We start from the raw sequence: 21,732 nt of genomic DNA on the forward strand, positions 1-21,732 counted from the left end.
CTGAGGCCATGGTTCTCAGCAGGAAACCGATGGATTGTGCAGTCCAGGTAGGGAATGAGACATTACCCCAGGTGAAGGAGTTTAAGTATCTCAGGGTTTTGTTCACAAGTGAGGGGAGGACGGAGAAAGAGATCAGCCGGTGAATCGGAGCAGCAGGGGCGGTATTGCAGTCGCTGTACCACACTGTTGTGACGAAAAGAGAGCTGAGCCACAGAAGGCATAGCTCTCTGTCTACAGAGCAATCTACGTTCCTACTCTCATGTGTGGGTCATGACCGAAAGAATAAGGTCGCGAATCCAAGCGGCCGAAATGAGTTTTCTTCGACGGGTGGCTGGAAAATCCTTAGAGATAGGGTGAGAAGTTCAGTCACGCGAGAGAGACTCAGAGTAGAGCCGCTGCTTCTTTGCCTGGAAAGGAGCCAGCTTAGGTGGTTCGGGCATCTGGTTAGGATGCCCCTCAGGCGTCTCCCTAGGGAGGTCCTCGAGGCACATCCCACTGGGAAGAGACCCTGGGGCACTTGGCAGACCAATGCGCAGTTGGAGGAAACACATCGACTCACTGGCCTTGGAACGTCTCGGGATCCCCCAGGAGGAAGTCACTAATGTTTCTCTGGAGAGGGAAGTCTGGAGCACTATGGTGGAGCTTTTGCCCCCGCGAGGCCGCAACCAGACTACGGATCAGCGGTTGAAGATGGATGGATGGATCGATGGATGAATGCTATGGCAAGTTGTTCCACATCCACAAGGCAGTAGGCTTCATGAAGTATAGCAGCCCTCAGGGAATGAGCTCTTTGAACAACAAGGCCAGGACCAGTACAGTAAGCTCTTGAAAAGCTAAAGGCAATCAGGTTATGAACGATTGTCTGCCTAACACACACACGCATGCAGCCACGCACGCACGCACGCACGCACGCACGCACGCACGCACGCACGCACGCACGCACGCACGCACGCACGCACGCACACACACACACACACACACACACACACACACACACACAGTAGAAGTATAGGCCCATGCACACAGATGCAACACCTTCAAGCATCTCAAAGTGTACTATAACTAATTGTTGTAATCTCTAAGTACTGGACCCTCGTCTGGTTCTGACAGACAGGTAGTGTGTGCAGGCTGGGTGGTGTGTGACAATCCAGTTGAAGTATTCCTTTGGTACGGCGACTGCGGCGGCGGGCCCGGGAGAACAAATTAACGGACACGAGACAGTATCACGCTAAGGTTCACAAAGTTTATTACACAAACAAGAACATATATAGTGCTGGATCATAATGACGTGACAATAAGATATGAGACAGAAGAACGTGCCTACTGCAGCAAGGCTGACCTTGCTGCCGCCGAGATGTCTCTCGTAGCCTAAAGTATGCTACACTACAGTACAGGCAGTACACAATACATATCAAGTACACTGTATCTCAAGTTGGAGTACACAGACATGGGCAAATCATAACACTAATGTACATTGCTATTTCTATTTACCTTCTACTTCTTTTTATTTATTTATTTTATTTATATATCCTATATTATTTCTTTGTTATTGTTGTTATTGATGCTACAATGTTGAGGAACCAAAACCAGAGAATTGTACTCTTGTGTCTGCATTCATACTGCATGATGTATCAATAAAATCTTGTATTGTGAATCTTTAATAGGCCTTTGAACAGATTGACAAGCATTGCAATCTTCATTGGTCTAGTTATACCAAGATATACCGGTAGGGTTGGCCTTATATGTAGATCAGTGGTTATCAAAGAGCGGTCTGGGGACCCCCACAGGTCTTTGAGGTGGTTCCAAGGGGTCCATGTCCAGTCCACAGCCAAATTAGTTCATAAATATTGAAAGAAATTCTAATATATTTTGACATTTTCATAAACAAATCTTGTACAGTGGTCCCTGACTCCCTGGTTTTGTAATTGTCATGTACGATGTAGCATTGAAGTGTCATTTTATTTCTGCTTTTTGGCCAGTTCCCACTTGAAAAACAGAATTTGTCTCAAAGTGTTTTACTGCATCCGTGACCTATAGCTGATAGATCATGATACATTTCTGTAGCTCAACTGCTATAGCTTTAGCTACACTGCCATCTCGTGGTGAGATTAGATAAGTGGATAGATTGAGAATACAGACAGAAAGCCAATATAGAGAGAGGAATGAGATAATATAAATGTATAGCTGGAATAATAGAATCCTCTCAAATATTTATTTCATTGAGATAGAGCTGAGTGAGGTGTGGGTTTGCTGGTGGGATAAATTACTTGCTATCCTGGAAGAAGTGGGGTCATATTCTGTATGGCACAGATCATGTGATAGGTCTCCAAAATAACATGTGACTCCCCCCACAACATACTATCAAAGGCTGCATTTATACAAACTGTGTACAAAAAAAATAACAAAATAACTGATGAGTAGTAGAGTAAACTATAATTATTAAGTGTTAATCCAACAAATCCACAAATCGGTGCATGTGTAACAATATTTGGCTCCAAAGAACAGCATACCAATAGGCTAGACAAAACAAGTCTAGCAGCAGTATAATTTACAGCTGTTGCTCAAGAGTATGCAGACTACTGAAATAACACTGTGTTCTGTGAGGCTTATGTGAAATACCGATTTCACATAAAGTGACAGTGTGACACAACTTCAGTGCAAAACTTGTATTTTGTCATCTTCACTCATTTGGTGTGTGTGTGTGTGTGTGTGTGTGTGTGTGTGTGTGTGTGTGTGTGTGTGTGTGTGTGTGTGTGTGTGTGTGTACTGTACATATGAAATTCTAATTATAACATTAACACCACACTGTTTGTATCATCAATGTTTGTCACATTAAATAGTATTCATTAAACTCGGATCCCCATGTGTTTGCTAAAACATGAACATTTGATGTAGACTTTTTACATTTTAGGCTACCTTTAAAAAGAGGATTTCAATTTGTCTTTAATTTTGTTTAATTTTTTGTTATAATAATTCCGAACCAATTGGTCTCTGGTGAGGAGGTGAGCATGCGCGAGACGAAAATATCCGAAATCCTATGACGAAATATGAATCGAGTCAATCGACTAGTTCCTCCTCAGCATAGCCTAGTATAGTGAGTGAACCCTTTTACAAGCAAGCAACAGTCAGCTGTCAGTGCCGTGCTGAAGAGGAACAATGCAGGTTGTTGTGTTACTTTTAATATGCCTAGGCAATTTGATGGCTAATCCAACGCAGACTCCAAGACCAAGGATGATATTCACAGACACAGACAGAGGTAAGCCTTAGCTGCCTATATTCCTATTTGTCATTGAGAATGTGAATTCAAATAACTTCTCTTGTCTGTCTGTCACATTATGAAGCCGAACAAATAATTTGTCATCAAACGCTGTGATGAATGCAATCTTAAATTATTGTAGCCTACTTGATTGATTGATTGATTGATTGATTTTTGGGTACATTTCAAACGAAAGCACAAGTCAATACAAAAACTGTTACTTTGTGGATGACACTAAGAAGAATATGAAACCCTACAGTGGCCCACAGGTTAATTAACTGGTTTGATTGATTGATTGAAGAATTTATTAACAGTTTGCAGAATTACAGTACATTTCAAGCACAAACTCAATACAAAGGCTGTTAACTGTGAGTGGACGACCCAATTAAGCATTACACTTGTTTCCAATAGGGTCCACCATGTTCAAATCATCAAAACATTTAGAGACGTACAAATAGACACTTCTATAGACAGAACAGGAATTCATCATAAAGGAGGTAAAAAGGGAAAAGAAATATATACAGTGAGGGGAAAAAAGGGAGGGGGGGGGAATCAGATTTTACGGGGGCCAGTTTCAAATTGCAGCCATCCGTAGGTGCCCTTTGAGAGCGGTTTTGAAGGAGTCAAGGGATTCGCATGTCTTAATGACAGTTGGTAGGGCGTTCCACATTTTGGTGGCATAGGAGCGAAAAGAATTTAGTCCCTTGTTTGTGCCGAATCTGGGTTGTACATGGTTCGTTGCACTCCCTCTGGTGTTGTGGGTGTGGACTTCTACGTGGTTCTACGTGGTTGGCTGCCAGCGGTCAGCAAACTACCTAACTGTCAACAAGACAAGTTATATGGGTTATATGATATTGTGTTACAGATTTTGTCCTTAAAAGTAAGTAAGTATAATTAAGTAAGCAAGCAAGCAAGTAAGAAAAATAAATAAATGTTTAAGCAATGAGTTTGTCCACAAAGCAAAGAACAATTTCAATAGGTTATTTAAGATTTGTTATTTTCTTTTCTTTCCAAAAATTGCTGCAAGGTATCAATTGGGCTAAGTATGCTGTTGACAAGGAGCCAATTTTCAACCTTGTCCTATTGGTCCTCAAATCGCTAATGTGGTCAGTGTAGTGTCACTTTGATTACAATGGTACAATGGTATCTCTCTCAAGTCACTGAAGACAAAGTTTCGGACCTCCCAAAAGGGTTACTTAAGGTTCCTAAAATTAATCTTGCCCATTTCCCCTGAAATGGCTATAAGAGTAGAGGAGAGAGTATCAGCTCCCACGGTCACATTTAACTCACTATCAATATTTGTTTACATTTTCACATAAGGTCCATTATAAACCATGCAGAGCAGGTTTTTTGATTGCTTGATTGATTGATTGATTGATTGATTGATTGATTTATTAACAGTTTGCAGAATTACAGTACATTTCAAGTACAACTATACAAAATACAAAAATACAAAAACTGTGAGTGGACGACACCATAAAGCATTACACTTGTTTACAATAGGGCCCACCATTTTCAATTCATCAAAACATTTAGAGACGTACGAATATACACAACTATATAGTCAAAATTGAAATCATCATAGGAGGTAAAAAGGGAAAAGAAACATATACAGTGAGGGGGAACAAGGGTGGGTGCGTTCAGATTTTACGGGGGCCAGTTTCGAATTGCAGCCGTCCGTAGGTGCCCTTTGAGAGCAGTTTTGAAGGAGTCAAGGGATTTGCATGTCTTAATGACTGTTGGTAGGGCGTTCCACATTTTGGTGGCATAGGAGCGAAATTAATTTAGTCCCTTGTTTGTGCCGAATCTGGGTTGCACATGGTTTGTTGAACTCCCACTGGTGTTGTGGGTGTGGACTTCGTTGACATTAAGGAAGTATTTAGACAGGTACATGGGTATCTTGGTGGTGTAGCGAATCTTGTGGACCAGACCCATTGCAAGGTGCTGTACTCTGTCGTCAACCCTAAGCCATTCTAGCCTGTCAAAGTGGGCAGGGGTGAGGTGGGTTCGGGGAGTGAGACCAAGTAGTATCCTGACCAGTTTGTTTTGGGAAGTCTGGAGCCTTGTTTTAAGGGCCTTAGAGGTGTTGTGGTACCAGGAGGTGCAAGCGTAGTCAAAGAAACCTTGTAGGAGGGCTCCTGTTATGGTCTTCAAGGTGTTTTTGTTGACCAGGTGTAGTCAAAATTTACATTGAATCAACAAAACAACTTAATACTCAGAGCCTCATAACTTTTAAATTAAAGTGTTAAAGGTATTTTCAGTGATTTCACTTAATTCAAATATCACTTATTTTTTCTTATTTTTTGGATAATCCTCCCTACTATAAAGTGTGCTGACCATATAAGGAGTTCCTCCCTGTCCCCAGTGAGCCCCTGGGGTCAAAAAACCCTAGTTTCGGTTTGGGCTTTGGGTGGCAAAGCCTTCATCCAATCAGGATGAGAGGGGCCTTCCTCCAATCATGATCGAGTGGGGCGGGCATTGGTGCACGTGCTGTTGGTCTGTTGTACTTCCCCCACTGTAAAGCGTGTGCATGTGCACATCTTGTTACCGGGTGGACCGGGTTTTTTTCCAAATCACCCAAATCACTGAATGCTCCTTTAACGATATAAAAACAATGGTTTGTTTGTTTTTGCCTGGTCCAGCATGTCTCCCATATATTTGGATACACGGTTCTGTCCTGCAGACTAAACCATATAACCATATAAACCATATAAAGCTTGTGCTTTAATTGAGCCAATTAGGAGTAGGACTGTCTGTTGTCAATTAACAGACACTAATTAGACACTAGTTTGGCAGAGTCATCTGCAAACAGCGACATCGGAGATGTTACTGCAGATGACATACATCCAAAACTAATGGTCTGCTTAAGATTGATCCCTGTGGTACACCACATTGACCACAAGTGACCTTCATAGCTTATAGACTCCCAAAATGTACATTGTGATTTGTTTTCTAGGTACGATTAAAACCAATTAAAAGCATTCCATGGTCTCTACCGTATAATTCCTTCTGTAGATCATATAATTGGCTTTTTCACTCTCCATATTTATTTAATCAAAAAGGTTGATCAAATGCGGGTTTATCGAGTGCTAAAAATATTTAGTAGTATAGTATCCCTCTAATTGATGGGGAAAGGATAAAAGGATAAAACATTTCAAATAGAAACTGGCCTAGTTACTAACCTGGTTTTAACAAAATACTCTAAACAGACTAACGGTTCTGGCCACTTTCATTTCTTTCGGGAATGTAATTTACAATATTTGTCTGATGACAGACACATGAATGTGGCTGGCATATTGTGGAGGCCGGTTGCTTTTTCAGCATCTACTGTAGCTAAAATAAAATAAAAATCCCTCCGTTACCACATTCCAGCTCAACTTTTTTTTTGTTTCGTTTTTTCAAGCTACAGTATGCAATGTACAAAGGAAACACAGTATTTCCCAACACTGTTTGGTGCTTTTTTAATCAGGGATGAGGCTGCCATGGTAAAGATTACAAAAGGTATCAAGAATAAACATATCCAAACCTTTTAAAGTATTTAATTTACATTTCAGACACATTCAAAAGACTATCTCTACATGGAAATGATGCACACATACAGCTTCTCCTTGGTCAACAAGATGTCGTCACCGCTGCAGGGAAAACTCACCTGTACTTTGCAAACTTTCACAATCTTCAACTGTCTTCCAAGGTAATATTATGGGTTTAGCTATAATTATGTGATAAGGGTAGGGGTATCAAAATGAAAAACAGATGAATGAAGAACAAATTATACATTTGTGTTGGTGAGTAGTAACAAATATGAATACATCTACAACTCTTATTGATACTAATACATTGATGATTACTTGGATTAATCACAGACTCCTGCTTTTGGAAGCGAATGCAGTGGCAGTGATCCTGTGTCAGTGAGTATTTTAAAACCACAAATTAGTACCACATTGCATTTGATCCAGAAAGTTACGCTAATGTTTGAGGTTGCCCTGGACAAGAGAACTAGTTACATGAGTATACTTTCTTTATTTTTTTTTATCTTTTCAGAATTGTCAATATAATATCACTGTAATTCACAAGAGGAAAGATGACCAACTCTTCATGTGTGGAAATAATGGCGGAGAAACAACATGTTGTAATATGGTATGTTATAATATGGTATGAGACAAGACAAACGATCTACATGGTGGAAATGAATGCCCAGCATCTGTTCTTTGAGAGTTCAAGTGTTCTTTGTACTAATTTAGTCAAGAAATATCGATAGTGTCAGAAATTGTGACCTCCCTCATTTGATTCTGAAGGGACACCAGCAGTTTCCTGTCTCTCTAGTCTCTACTATCGAAGTAAAGCACACACACACACACACACACACACACACACACACACACACACACACACACACACACACACACACACACAGACGCACGCACGCACACAAATTGCAGACTTTTGAAAGTGGTGTTTCTGAAAAAGCACAGCTAAAAAAGGAAGTATAGGCTTTTTAAAGAACAATGTTGTAATGGTAGAAGTAGGCAGTATGGCTGTTCACCGAAGGCTTGTGGTCAATAGACCTCAACAGTGACAGGTAACGGCACTGTTTCCGGAAGAGAATTTCCCATTCATTTATCATTTAATTCACACACAATGTATCTGTTTGTATAAAATATTGGAAAAGCACTGTGTCCATACGGTATTTTAACAAGGTACAACTTTGGTTTATTTTCAACCAATGTTCATGTTTTATAGGTTGTTATTAGAGAAAGTAAAAGATGAGTGTTCATTTCTTTTCCATTTCTTTCGTTTTAGTGTTTTTGGCTATTTTTGACAGGGGGGGGCGGGGGAAAATTTTACGGTGATTTCTTTATTATTATTTACTATAGTCCTACTAGACCCCAGGAAATTACATCTGACCACAAAAGATCACAAGAATTACTGAATGTGAAGGTTGTCACTTGTCATCGGAAATAGGCTAAATAGCAAATGTATTTCATTTCAGAATATGTCGGAGCCATCGGCTTTGTGCACACCAGCTGAACAATTTGCAAGCATTAAGCAAGTTCACATTAAGGAAGGGGAACCATCTGTACTTATTGGTGAGCTATTAAAAACTCTCATCTCTCTCTTTCAAATGACATTTTTTAATTGTTTGACTTTCCCCTGGCGTTATAGAAGGACTTGGCTACAGTTGGGTGCCACCGATATTGTCCCTTATTATTTGACCCATTTAGGCCTGACCTCAAAAATTTTAAAAAATCCTTCTAAATCCTCCAGTTTTCTGAAATAAATATTTTCACGATGTTTCAAAAATAGCAGACCTACAAGCTCGTAGCGCGCCACTCGGTGACGCGCTATGAGCTTGTAGATCTGCTATTTTTCAATAGCTAAATTATAACATAATGTTTAAAACACCAAAAGGGGTTTTGCGCAGATCACGCAAACCTCAGCAAAAAGAAAAGGACAATATCGATGGCCTCCAACTGTATGTCTTATTATCTATCTGTCCATGGTTCCAGACAACATATTATCTTAAAATAAGTAGCTATGCAACTTGCTATGAAATCTTCTGCGAAGTTTTCCGGGACCCTGGGAGGTGCCCTCTACTCGTTTCGGCGACCCACTGACCTTTGCTCAAGCCCCACCATTGGGTCTGATTTTCATATCTGAAATTGGTCGCATGCATGAAACAAACGTCATCAGTACATTCCTGCACTCTGGAGGAAGAACACCACCTATTCATGTGACCTCATGACCTTTCCACACGTGTTTCTCTCTCTCTCTCTCTCTCTCTCTCTCTCTCTCTCTCTCTCTCTCTCTCTCTCTCTCTCTCTCTCTCTCCTCTCTCTCTCTCTTTTTTACCAGCTAGTCACAGTCACACTGAGAGATCAGAGATCTCTTTTTCAAGTGAGACCTCGTGTCACCCTCAGCCTAAAATGTCAGCTTTGCACACAAGATATCATCCCAGAATCTAACAGGCACATTCCGGGATGAACCTTTCTCAGTTTAGTGACCCCATGGCCTTTCCTCTAGCGCCACCCTTTGGCCTACAGGGTTACAGCATGGGCTAAAGGGGCTGTTAGTGGGGCTTTCACACTCCTTAATTCTTGTTCATTTACTATTTATTAACCAGGGAATGCAAAGGGTTTCGATGAGCATGTACTGTTAAAGCACCTCCATGTTTAACATTTCAGTCAAAGAACTTGTGTATAGACATATGGGAATTTACATTATCTTTTCCCTTATCACTTCTATTCAAACATAATATAGATGCTAGCCAAATAAGAGTACAGTGAACGGTCATCTGGAGACCTTGGAGGAATAGAACAAATGTGCATTGTATGCTTGGGTGAAGGAGGGTCTGCATACAATAGCATACTGTTCACTTTAATACAGCAGTAGGATGAGCAGATAAACTCAGCAGAAATTGTTTTCTGAGCTAGATTCACCAGTTCTGGATGCTACTCAGTAAAACCACAGTCTTCTACTGTCATTAAATCGCTTGCACAAGGCCAAGGGCACTTGATCTTAATCCTCGAGGGAAGGGATATCATTGCTTGTTTAGTTTTTCCTAACTTAGGCACTCACTGACACGCTATTGGGGGATATTCACTTGGTCACTGCAATAGACAATTAGAAGCTATGTTTTATGAATTAATCATTATAGTTAAGTTAACTATTTATTTTACCGTCCCAGAGTCATCAAGCGGTGAAGAGCTCTATGTCACTCATTCTGGAACAGAGGAATCTGTTGGCATCCATAAGTCTGGGATGAACAGAGTCAGACCTGACAACCACAGAAAAGGTACAGTAGTAGTGAACTACAGTATTATACAACAATTATGTTTGTGTTTGTTTTAGCCTTTACTGAGGTTTACTGTGAGCAGGGGCTATATTGATGGTTTAACGACCCTTTTCTCTATCAGCTAATCGAGTCCAAAGACTGTAGTCACACGTAATCACACGTAGTTTAGATTACGTGTGATTGGTTGTCCATGTAGAAGTGAAGTCATAATGTAGACAGTGTACAGCCTACAATGTGTAGGCTACAGCCACAGTGTACAGCCTACAATGTCAAGCAAGGTGAAGTCAAACCAGTATTTCAACTTTGTGCAAATATGGTGTCATCATACCTATTATTTGCATACCATATGGATGACATATCCATAGGATGATAGGATGACAATCCTAGCAACAGTTTGTGTGCATATTCAGCATGGACAAACACATGAGGATCTATTACTGTAGATCCTGCAGTTGTAGTACTTAAAAATCGTCTGTCGGGTGGAATCCTCATGTCCCAAACTGTAACTAAATTCAAAAATAGCAAAAGTAGCAGATCGTCAATCTCAAAATGTGTTGCTTTGTGATCTGCTGATCTTCATGTTTTGTGTGACGCTGTAGTATGATCAATATTAGGGTGCACAAAAAGTTAAAATATGGAGATAAGAGGTTTCCGCCTAACAGCAATGAAATACTGCCACAAAATCATGGCACCCTCGAGCATTAGAATGACATTTCTGTGATTTTGCCATTACTTTTTTTAAATACTTTTTAATGTATTAAGGTTTATTTTATTTTAAAGTGAAATATACCTTTAATTATTCACTTTATGACAGCAGTTTTATATTTTATTTCGTATCATGGCATCAATGAAACTGTATAGAGGCTGATCAGTTCCTTGTTTTTCTGATCCTCAGAGCAGAAGTATGTGAGCTTGGTGGTCAGTAATAGAACCATCGACCAGCAGAACAAGATATTTGCATTTTATAATGAGAAGAAGACAGACCCAAGCATGAACAGCGACATGTGGCTACCTTTTGTTAGCCAGGTTTGCATGGTAAGGACCTCATATACAGCTAAACAAAGACATTCTTAGCATGTGATTCCTCGACCTCTGCCCTGATGTTGATTGACTAAGGTATATGGCGCTTACTCAGACCTATGAAAGTTGCTGAAGTAGAGCATCTATGTCTGTAAAAAATAAATATGAATTAGTTTACCAGGGGCAATGAACAACACCCAGCACTTCTTCATGCTATCACATCAATGTGATTGTGCCAGAATTTGCTTAGTCACTAAAGCCCTATACACTAACTGCATACACTTAGATAACAACCTCATGTGTCGCGATGCAACGTGCTGTAAGCTGGTACCTGTAGATTGGCTCTGTTGTTCATCCTTGACATGTCTGCTCTTACTGTGGTGTTCCAACCAGGCAGACCGTGGCGGCTCTAAGCTCTACCGGCAGTTTGAATGGACATCCCAGCTTCAGGCCAGGCTCTATTGTGGAGACAAGAGCAGCAGAAAGCACTACAGTGAACTGGTGGATGTGGCTGCGCTCCATGCAGACCAGTGGCAGGACACCAGGGTCTATGCACTCTTCAAAAATGAATGGTACTGTGTACATTACTCATCATCATCTATTGATTAGACAAAGAGGATAGGAACTTACTAGCTTCGGAACCCAGGCTTTTATTTTAGTTCGCATTAGGAACTTACTGACTGACCATAGTTTAGTTACCTTTGTTATTATTTAGCCAGGATGTGGTTGCTTAATTTGTAGCTCAACATAAAAGGTTTGGTTCCTCTTGGCAAAATTCCACTGCATGGGCTGAATCACTTCCTCTTCCTATCCTATTCTCGGTCAGCAGTCCTCTTGTGGGTTGTTCAGCTGTTCAGTTTCCAGGTTGCCTCGCCCAGAGAGCAGAATCTTGCAAGAAATTGAGAAACTGAGGTTAAAATTGAGGTTGTGTAAGGTTGCTGACTCTCTGTCTATGTTCACAGGGGCACGAGTGCAGTATGTGAGTACACAGTTGGTGACATCGAACGCGTCTTCACAAAATCTGAGTTCAAGGGCTACACTGAAGCCATCCCAGATCCAAGACCTGGAACAGTAAGTGTCTGTGTATATGATTCCAAAAGGGACATGAGAGGCATGTGGGAATAATATGCTATACCTACATGGACAAAATTAGTACTGGCGTGACAGTATATAACACTTGACCCATTAAGACCTGAGGCCGATTCTACAATGGCACCACAGTGATGCGGTCATGAACAAGGCACTTGTGCTGGGTTCCGTAAGCAGCGACAGGAAATATGTTACAGGAGTTGGGCATTGTCACATTCTAATACAGACCAATAAATACCCCATCTCAGCACCAGTCTCAGTGGCTTGCCTCTCTAATAGACGCCCAACCCACACCTCCTTGGATCGAATCCTGCTTGTGCCACAGTTTCCCCCCCAACCGTGGACAATGTGGTGCAAGGGGTTGGGCGCTGTATGTCTGGCAAACTGCCTTGAAGGCACAGCTGATAGAGGATGTCAGAGTGGGAGGAGCTTTTAGTACACAGTAAAATCCACATCAAGACAGAACAGTGAACAGTTGACTATCTTTCTAATCAGTGGCATATTTCACTGTATCAATACTGTATAAGGTATCTCAGTATAAAAACATATCACAGCAGTGAAACATAATATGCAGCCATCATATATTATCACAAATGCATTTATTAGCCAATAAAGAGTCAGTTCTGCCTCCAGTGTATTCCAGCTGATGATGACTCCAATCCCAAAATCTGTCCTGTCCATGCATTCTCCATTTTGAACATGATTGTGCCCTTGACCGTGGACCCTTTCAATCCAGCCTACTGATCATTCCCTCCAAGTTTAATGAAAATACAGTTATCTGTTCAAGTTATTTTGTAAACAGACACGGCATTACAATGCCCAATAAAAACAACAACATTATACCAGAGTCTACTGTTGGCTCAAACACCTGCCTGTCTTCTCTCACCGCTAGTGTACTGGGGAGCGTGCAGCAATGCCGGCCATGAGAGTGGTGGAGAATCACTCGGAGATGGAGGACACAATCCAACCACGAAGAGCCTTTATAAGCACTCACCACTACACACACCTCTGTGTAGACAGCCTCCACAACCAGACAGTCCTCCTCCTCTCTCTAGGTGGGTAATAAATAATGTTTCATTTGTAAAGATCTTTCAAATCTAGGAAAAACAACACCAACCACAGTGACTCTGAGGACGCCCTAGGGGTTGAATATCCATGACATACAATATGTGTAACTGGACTCAATCCTTTGTTACCTTTAGGTCAGTGAACTTGGTTTACTTAGATCTGGTGTGGTTTATTCAGACTGATGATCCAAACCGCCATCATCTCCAATTCTCCATTCAAACACATGATTCATTTCCTTTTCCTGAGTCACATCATGAGGTTATTCATTGGAGGCGAGGGACTGGAAGAAGGTGTGGTATAATGTAACCACATCAAGCTTACATCATCAATAGTTCCAAATAAATTAAAGTCATAGATGTTATCTATTAGGTGAGTGATTCTCAAACTGTGGATCCCGACCCTCCGGGGGAAGGGGTCACTAGAACATTTAGAGGTGCACCACTACCATCCATCTTTAAAAGGCACTGGTCAGTCCACTCATTTTGGCCTAACAGAGTACTTTTGAAAGTTTAACGTTTTGTGAAATGTGCAGACAACCCGTTTTTATTTTTTACTGAATTCTGACGCTACAGGTCTTAAAATCCCTTGCTTGGCCAAGAGTAAATAAAAAAAAGAGCTTTGTCCAGATGGAGCTAATGGATGAGGTTGTGATGTGCTGCGTGCTCCTCAAAAACAGCCAAAGCTAGCAACATTTTTCTCTTCTTGTTTTTCAACATAGTCGTAGGCAAAAAAGTATTTAAAAAGAAAATACAAGATAGATAGATAGATAAGGATAGAGTGAACACACCCTTAGGTTATATTATCAGCACATTCTAGACTGTGTTGGGAAATGCAAGTGATGATGCTATGAACATGATGAAACATGACACACTTGTTAAAGTCTTGTGAAATATCACAACCTAATTGAGGGTACAGTAGTTGAATTTGAGATTATTATAAAAACAAAATTGTACAAAATACTTTTTGTACAAAATAATGTATTGTAATGTAATAATGTCTACAGTGGGAAAAACTATGAATACTATGGATTAACCCATTAAGACCGAGGCTGATTCTACAAATGTCAAATGTTTCCGTATTAGTGGTGTCAAGGACCAACAAAATGTATTTGACTGTGGACCCCTCCATCTCAAAATATTTTGGTCCAGGAAACAAAGATAGATTTTTGAGTTAAAAAATAAGCTCACAGCATGTCACTTTAGTGTCGTGCTGCGAGCTAGTACATTGCAATTTTTTTAAACAATTTTAAAACATCATTAAGTGTGAGAGCTACTGATTTAAGGCATTTGTAGAATCAGCCTCCGGTCTTAATGGGTAGACTTTAAGAAACACAAAAGTGCTGGGGCTTGCAAGAGGAAGTGACGTGTGTGTGTCAAGCAAGCCCTATGGCGGTGTATAAACGAAATGTTTGGACATGCTTAGAGGTTGCTCAAAATTATCTCTGTAATCTCCATGTCTCTTCTTATGACTTTCTACAGAGAATGGAGGAGTTCAAAAGGTACTGGAGAATGACACGCAGACGTTCATCATCGCAGAGTATCATCCTTTCAGCCACCGAGCCCACGTTGATAACATGATCCTTAACCCCTCCACTGTGAGTCACGCATTTACAGCACATTACTAGACATACTATAGGGTGTGGTGTAATGAATCAAGCATTGCGTTTCTTATATGAAAAGGCCTATTCCACAGTCAAATATCCACTGGGGGTGGTATGTGTGTGCGCGCGTGCGTGCGTGTGTGTACAGTATGTGTGTGTGTGTGTGTGTGTGTGTGTGTGTGTGTGTGTGTGTGTGTGTGTGTGTGTGTGACTGTGCGTGCGCTCGCATGCGTGTGCGACTGTGCGTGCTCTGTGATATATCTTAATGCTTAATGTGTATGCAAAGCAATTTGAATGGCCCTATTTGTTTAACTTGCCTTGACTAAAATGTAAATGTAGTTCAGTCAGACAACTCAAGAAGGATGTAATATATATTTATTGAATATAGATGAGCAATACAGTATATTTATTATGGTTTGGCGATGTATTGGATCTGCTTTTTAGGTACTTAGATCAAGCGCATCAGTCCCGACCATAGGGACTCCGAATCCCCCGTACCTAAACAGTAGATCCAAAACGACAGGTGGTAGCTGGGGTGGAGGTGGGTGCGCAGCAGGTTTGTATACAGCGGCGTGCTGATACAGCAGCAGCAAGCAAGGTTGTATACTGCAGCACGCAGGTATACGGTAGCAGCAGCGAGCAAGCAAGCAGAAGGAGGAATGCAAACCTCCGGTTAAAGTAGCCGGTATGAAGATGGAGTGAGTGTGTGATTGGCTGAGTGAATCATGTGAATGGGAGCGTGATGCTGAGGCGGTACTGAGGTTCCCTGACTGAACTTGCTCTGCGCATGTCTACGACAGGCGCAAATGCTCATGAGATGTATGGGTAGACCAGATGATAGTGGTTGATGCCGTGATGCGCTGTGGTGCATTCCTTTCCTGAGCACTGCTCTGAATTTCCTGTCTGTCTACTCTCTTAACTATAAAAATAAATCCACCCCCCCCCCCCCCAAAAAAAATGAAAAGACGCACAAGCACACACGCACGCACACGCACACACACACACACACACACACACACACACACACACACACACACACACACACACACACACACACACACACACACACACACACACACACACACACACACATACACACATATCATCATCATGTAAAATGAGTGAAATAGCAGTTATTATTGTAATTGACTACTAGTTTTCATATTGCAGAAGAAGCTTTACGTGAGCTCCAGACGTGAAATAGTCCAGATCAACCTGGAGAGCTGTGCCAAGTATGGAGCCAGCTGTCAGGAATGTGCTCTAGCCAGCGACCCCTACTGTGCCTGGGATGGCACCCACTGCAGCCCTGCCACAAGGTAACACACTCCCACTGCAGCCCTGCCACAAGGTAACACACTCCCACTGCAGCCCTGCCACAAGGTAACACACTCCCGCACAGAGATTGCTTCTATTCCTGCAGTCAGTCAGTCAGTCAGTCAGTCAGTCAGTCAGTCAGTCAGTCTGTCTGTCTGTCTGTCTGTCTGTCTGTCTGTCTGTCTGTCTGTCTGTCTCGGAATCAGAATTTGAGTCGTCTTTGTTACGACCAAAGGCCACGTTTATGGTATCGCACCTTGTGACATCTCGTGACATCATGGAGACACTTAGATGACCATAATATGGTTGTCAGTCCATCATATGTCAGTCTGACATCATCAAACCCTCTACACTCAAGACATGCTATATATGGCCATGAACCCTGGCCATGGCTATGAACACTGGCTATAAAGGAATGCAAGCCAGAAAGATTGAAGGTAAGAAATGTCACAGGTCCAACAGAAACAGCACGCGTCATATTGTGTCGCATGAAAATGTATCTACAGTATCAATCTATCTTTCTGTACAATATGGAGGTTAGTGTTATTAGGAACTATTTGCAGCATGTCACAAAAGAAGAACAAAATAACCAGATGTAATGCGTTTCTGTCTGCAACTAGGTTGCCAGGGCAACAGACATAAAAACATACACAATAGTTTAGAATTGAACTCCAGCTAACAAGATGAGTCGAGAGAACAGTATTGAAAATGACATTGAAAAGAGATGACTTGAGACAAAATAAATACGACATCCACACTGAGAGAATTCTTTTTTCAATGTCAAATGGAAAATGTATTTGTCTCATCTGCAATAACTTTGCAGCGATGGCGAAGAAAAGGAACTGACGAATGAGTCATTATGAAAAGCCGAGAGCGCACTGAGAAAAAGAAAGAAGGAAATCAATCTTAACCATTAGATCTACAGTGCATGAAACAAACTAACATACCGGTATAGACTTTCAGAGTTTTGTGGCACATATACTTTCATACTTCTAGTTAGAAACTATACATTCTAACTCTAAGGGCTCAGGCTACAGGCACACATGCGCTTCAGCCAACACATCTGCAAGTGCAACGCAAGCTGAGACTTCAGCTGTGTCAATTTCCCATGGTTGTCTTGTGGGGTTGTGGGCAGTGCTGGCAGTGCCGGATTCCTTCTGTGTAGTTTGGTTGATTTACTTAAGAGTGTTGGCTGACTGAAATAAAACTACAAGTGAAATGGCTGCCAAGTGGGGTCAACGCACAGCGTTTCTGTCCTATTGGTGGGTACCACACTCGCTTCAGCATAATCAATGCGTTGCGACGGGACGCTCCGCCCCTTTTCTCTTCTATGAAGCCCAGTCACACATCTGAGCCAGACTCTTTTTAAAATTAATTAATTCATCACGTTATCTTGCAGGGCTGTAAGCAGTGCTGGCAGAAATGCTGGTTTTCCGGTGTGCAGTAGTTGATTGGACTTGTGCTCAACGCAATGGGACGATCTGCTCTTTTCTCCAATATAATAATATAATGCCAGTGAACTGTGAAGACTGTGACGTAGTGGTTTCTAAAGTTTTTGGTTTGTGTAAACTAAACATAAAAATAAGGGACAAACCGCCTCATTGTCCACAGACTGTTGCCAGTGTCTTCTCCAAAAATAAAAAAAGTAATGATAAAACAAAATAGAAAATAAATAAAGTGCTTTGTATTAATTTACGGTTTCATGCCAGCTTGCTTGAGTTCTTATCATAGTTCACTACAAAATGGCATTTGGTTTAGGGCCCGGTAATGACTTTAAGGGTGGTGACGGGGAAGGAAATTCCTGTTACTGGAGGTTCCTAATCTGTGGCAATCAAGGTTCCCAAACTTCCCAAATGTTTATGGGCAATCTCTTAAGTGCTTCTCTAATTAAAGGAAGCATTTCAATAATAAGCTGGTACTTGGAATAAGACCAATCTTCCAGACCATAAGGTCCAACACAAGAACACCCAAGCATAAAAATGAACTAATCTTTCATGCTATCACAGTGTATTGTGCTTGGAATGTGTATAGACAATTTGATTTATTTGCAAATAATGTGAATTGTATGAAAAAAGGAATACTCTTTGTATTCAGTAAGCCATTATAATAACTTATATATGTGATGCAATTGAAGTTTGTTTCTATCATGAGTTTCAGGCACATGCACAGTAGGAGAAGTAAAATCATGGTTTTATTGCCTTGTCCCTCTTTATAGAACCATAGGCCTATAAAGAACTAAAATAAATAAAGGTCCTGTGTAACCCAAACTGAATTGCAGCCCAAAAGGAAAACACAAAACCGTCACCTTTGAAATTGTTCAAACAAAATAATATTCAATTCGATTGAACAATCAATAGATGTTACAAATGTTAATGGTCAAATTCCGATTAAGTCCTGCAACGCAAAGTTCCTTTAAATGTCTGCAATGTAGATCTGTAGATCTTCTATTTACAAAAAAAGGAAGTAATCAATAAAAGTCAGCAAATAAAAAGGCAATCCATTTCTCAAAAAGAGAAACATTTATATTCCTCATTCCTCACCCAACCTTCAAGTCAAGAGGCCACAGCAGGTTCCCTTTGTCCGAAAGCTCTAAATGGAGTCAAAGCTAAACCCTCAGAAAGGCTCTGAACAAACTTTTCTTCTTCAGATCTCAAAGTTTTCGGCCCCACTGCTCTGTGGTTTATCAATTTCTGATTCTGATTTAGCATTGGCCTTAAAATAGTCTCTGTGACAAACCACCACCAAACACTCTGTTTGATAACTAAAATGGAACCCCAGGCCGCTTCACTTCCTATATTTGTATACAGTAGATGTAACTGTGCACAGTACACAGTAACTGCTGCTACGGACTAATACAGTAGACAAACACAAAGTCACATGTTGGAGCGGTTAGCACGCTCAAAACTAAAGGGCCAAACCCTACTGTAAATGTTCTCAGATCTGTTCAGGGACTGCCCAATATTCCGTCATCCCATTACTCCGACTACATGGCTTCTGCGTACGGTTAGGGATAGGGTTTGTAAGGGGGCCAGTCGGACCAACACAACTGTACTTTTACAACTACAACTAAGAGGCTGGAATACACACTGACAAGCTCTACTTGTTCTCCAAGAGTTTGTCAAGCTAATTCTTGAACCAGCAACCAGATTTGCCACTTTGCATTCTGAAATGTTTTTTTATGATAATTTGGATGTTGTGTTTGTCATTTCCAGCCCAGGCAACCATAATCGTGTTTATATCTTATTGTAAGCCACTTCCCAGCAACAAACTTCACTTCTCTTTTCACAGTGACACACATAATATGGAGGAAGGGAACCAACATGCTTGCTCGCAGAGTAACGGTATGAACATATTTTGATTCTAAAGAGAGCAAGCTGTCCACTGCTGTTAATGCTTATTGTCCTAGCCATGACAAGCTGAGAGACAGCTGAGGGTTTGGTTCTTCATCACATGAACCCTACTGTCCCTCTGGGGCCAAACACTCTGTGAAAATAGCAGATATACAAGCTCACACAGTGTGTTGAGAGCCTGTAGCCCAGTGGTTTGGCGTAGCGGGACAGAAATGGAAGGGTCCCCTGTTGGCACCCTGGTCAACTAAGTGGGTTAAAGTGATTACACCATCAGTGGGTATTGGGTACAAATGTTATTTTAATATACTAGCAGCGCCGTATAAGCCTAACTAGTAATACAGTTCTGTTGGTAGCAGGGTCGTTCTCACATTTTGATTCTTGTCTCATAGTGCAGATAAATGTTGAATTGTTATGGTTATGGTCATGTTTATTATTTGCATCAGAGGGGAACTTCAGAAAAGGGAGCAGACCTCTTATTCAAAACATCCAAAACATCCAAACACTCACAGCAATAACTACTTCTTTGCTGAACATGTCCTTGTCGATTTGTCCTCAGCAATGTTATCCCGTGAGGCTGGAGTGAAAGAATCTGTGGACCCCATCATGGTTCCTCCGGGGTCGAAGCATGATGTGGACCCCATCATGGTTCCTCCGGGGTCGAAGCATTTCCTCCAATGCCCTATCTCTTCTCTCCATGCCGAGTACAGCTGGCACCACGACTCCAAAACCACCCCCTGCAACCCAGAGGATCACTGCCTGCTGCTCATCCACAGCATGAGCTCCAAGGACGAGGGCCTCTACTGGTGTGAGTGGATGGAGAAGGGCTACATCAAAACCCTGGCACAGTACAGGCTGCAGTTGGAGCCTGTACTATATGATAACTGGCCCTGTGGCCCCTGCAGCGGGGCCACAGGGCCACCGATGTCAGTCACGCTGACGTCGTTCTGTTTGATCGTTGCAGCAGTAATGCTACGCTAGGCCCACATATTATAAGACAGTGGCTTTCAAAAGTGGGCTCCGGGGACCCCTGGATGTCCTTGAGGGGGGTCCAGGAGGTCCCCAACCAACCTGTACACTCTCAAGCTGGGAACCCACCAGAAAAAGCTCACATGCTTTATTGTGCGCACAGGTTTGCGCGACACTGTTCTCGCCAAACATGGCTTTGGCCACCCTGACTTTTCTTCACGCGCACGAGTGGAAAGTGTACCGGATTTCAAGGGAAAGTGTACCGGATTGACTGGTTGGGTCACCATAATTCAGAAATGTGTGTCATACATTTAATATGGAAGGTTAAGAGAACAGAATAAGGGCAGAATAAGGGCAACCATGGGAAAGGAATATACCAGTGTTTCTCAATCTTTTTTAAGCTCCTCTGGACTACTAGCATCTATGTCAGTTAAATAATGACTGTTAAGGGCTTGATTTAATTCACCTCAAATTAACACATTTAATGAAGCCCTTAACAGTTAATATTTCATTTCAAGCGTAAGTTTGGGAATGCCTGAAATACATAAACATATATGATAACTAGAAATAGGAGCCATGCACACAGCACCTTCAAGAGCTTTCACTATGACTATGACTATACTTGCAAATGTTATTGCTATCCTTTATTATGTCTTTGTTGTTGCTTTTATTGCTGCTACAATGTTGTTGAACCAAAACCAAAGAATGTTAATCTTGTATAAGATGCAACAATTTAATCTTGAATGTTAGATATGTGCGTATGTGTTTGTGTGTGTTAGGTTGCGCACAGGTGGTGAAAAACAACCATGCTATTTTCGTGCTCATACCCACCCAGACTGAAGTGGAACAGAGCCTTACTGTAAGATTTACAGTAAGGCTCTGTTCCACTTCAGTCTTTTGAAAATGTACCCTGTTATCTACAGGGTACAGGGTGTTCCTCAGCAAAATGTGATATAAATGCAGTACCTGTAACCTCTCTAGTCTTTAAGTCCCTACACAGGATTGTTCTCAGGGGTGTCATTGGGGTCCCAGAAGTTGGGAATTGCCTCTTAAAGATCAGTACTTTTACACATAGTTTCTACACTTACACCATAGTTTTTGCACATTTGACTCTTGTCTACTTTGTATTGGATAGAGGACTGAACTGATCATCTTTCAGTGTGTGTGTGTGTGTGTGTGTGTGTGTGCGTGTGCGTAAGAGTGTGTGTGTGTGTTGCCGTGTCTTGTACGTACTGTGTAAGTGTCAGTTGTCAAGTGTATATTCTGTGGTAGTCTG

General features: G+C 41.5%; 1 protein-coding gene across 1 annotated transcript; it reads left to right on the top strand.

Moving 5' to 3' along the window:
* The first annotated feature begins 3,137 nt into the window (after window positions 1-3,137).
* On the top strand, window positions 3,138-21,270 carry LOC306920009 (semaphorin-7A). The gene is made up of 14 exons (XM_079496599.1): window positions 3,138-3,256; window positions 6,811-6,947; window positions 7,120-7,164; window positions 7,298-7,393; window positions 8,247-8,343; window positions 9,942-10,049; window positions 10,945-11,084; window positions 11,463-11,641; window positions 12,032-12,140; window positions 13,051-13,213; window positions 14,705-14,820; window positions 15,997-16,142; window positions 19,429-19,481; window positions 20,047-21,270. Exons 1-14 carry the CDS (start codon window positions 3,157-3,159, stop codon window positions 20,466-20,468), a joined length of 1,911 nt encoding a protein of 636 aa, XP_079352725.1. The 5' UTR covers window positions 3,138-3,156; the 3' UTR covers window positions 20,469-21,270.
* The last annotated feature ends 462 nt before the right edge of the window (window positions 21,271-21,732 follow it).

The sequence above is a fragment of the Electrona antarctica genome (genome assembly GCF_951216825.1).
Source record: "Electrona antarctica genome assembly, chromosome: 3".
Classification (NCBI taxonomy): Eukaryota; Metazoa; Chordata; class Actinopteri; order Myctophiformes; family Myctophidae; genus Electrona; species Electrona antarctica.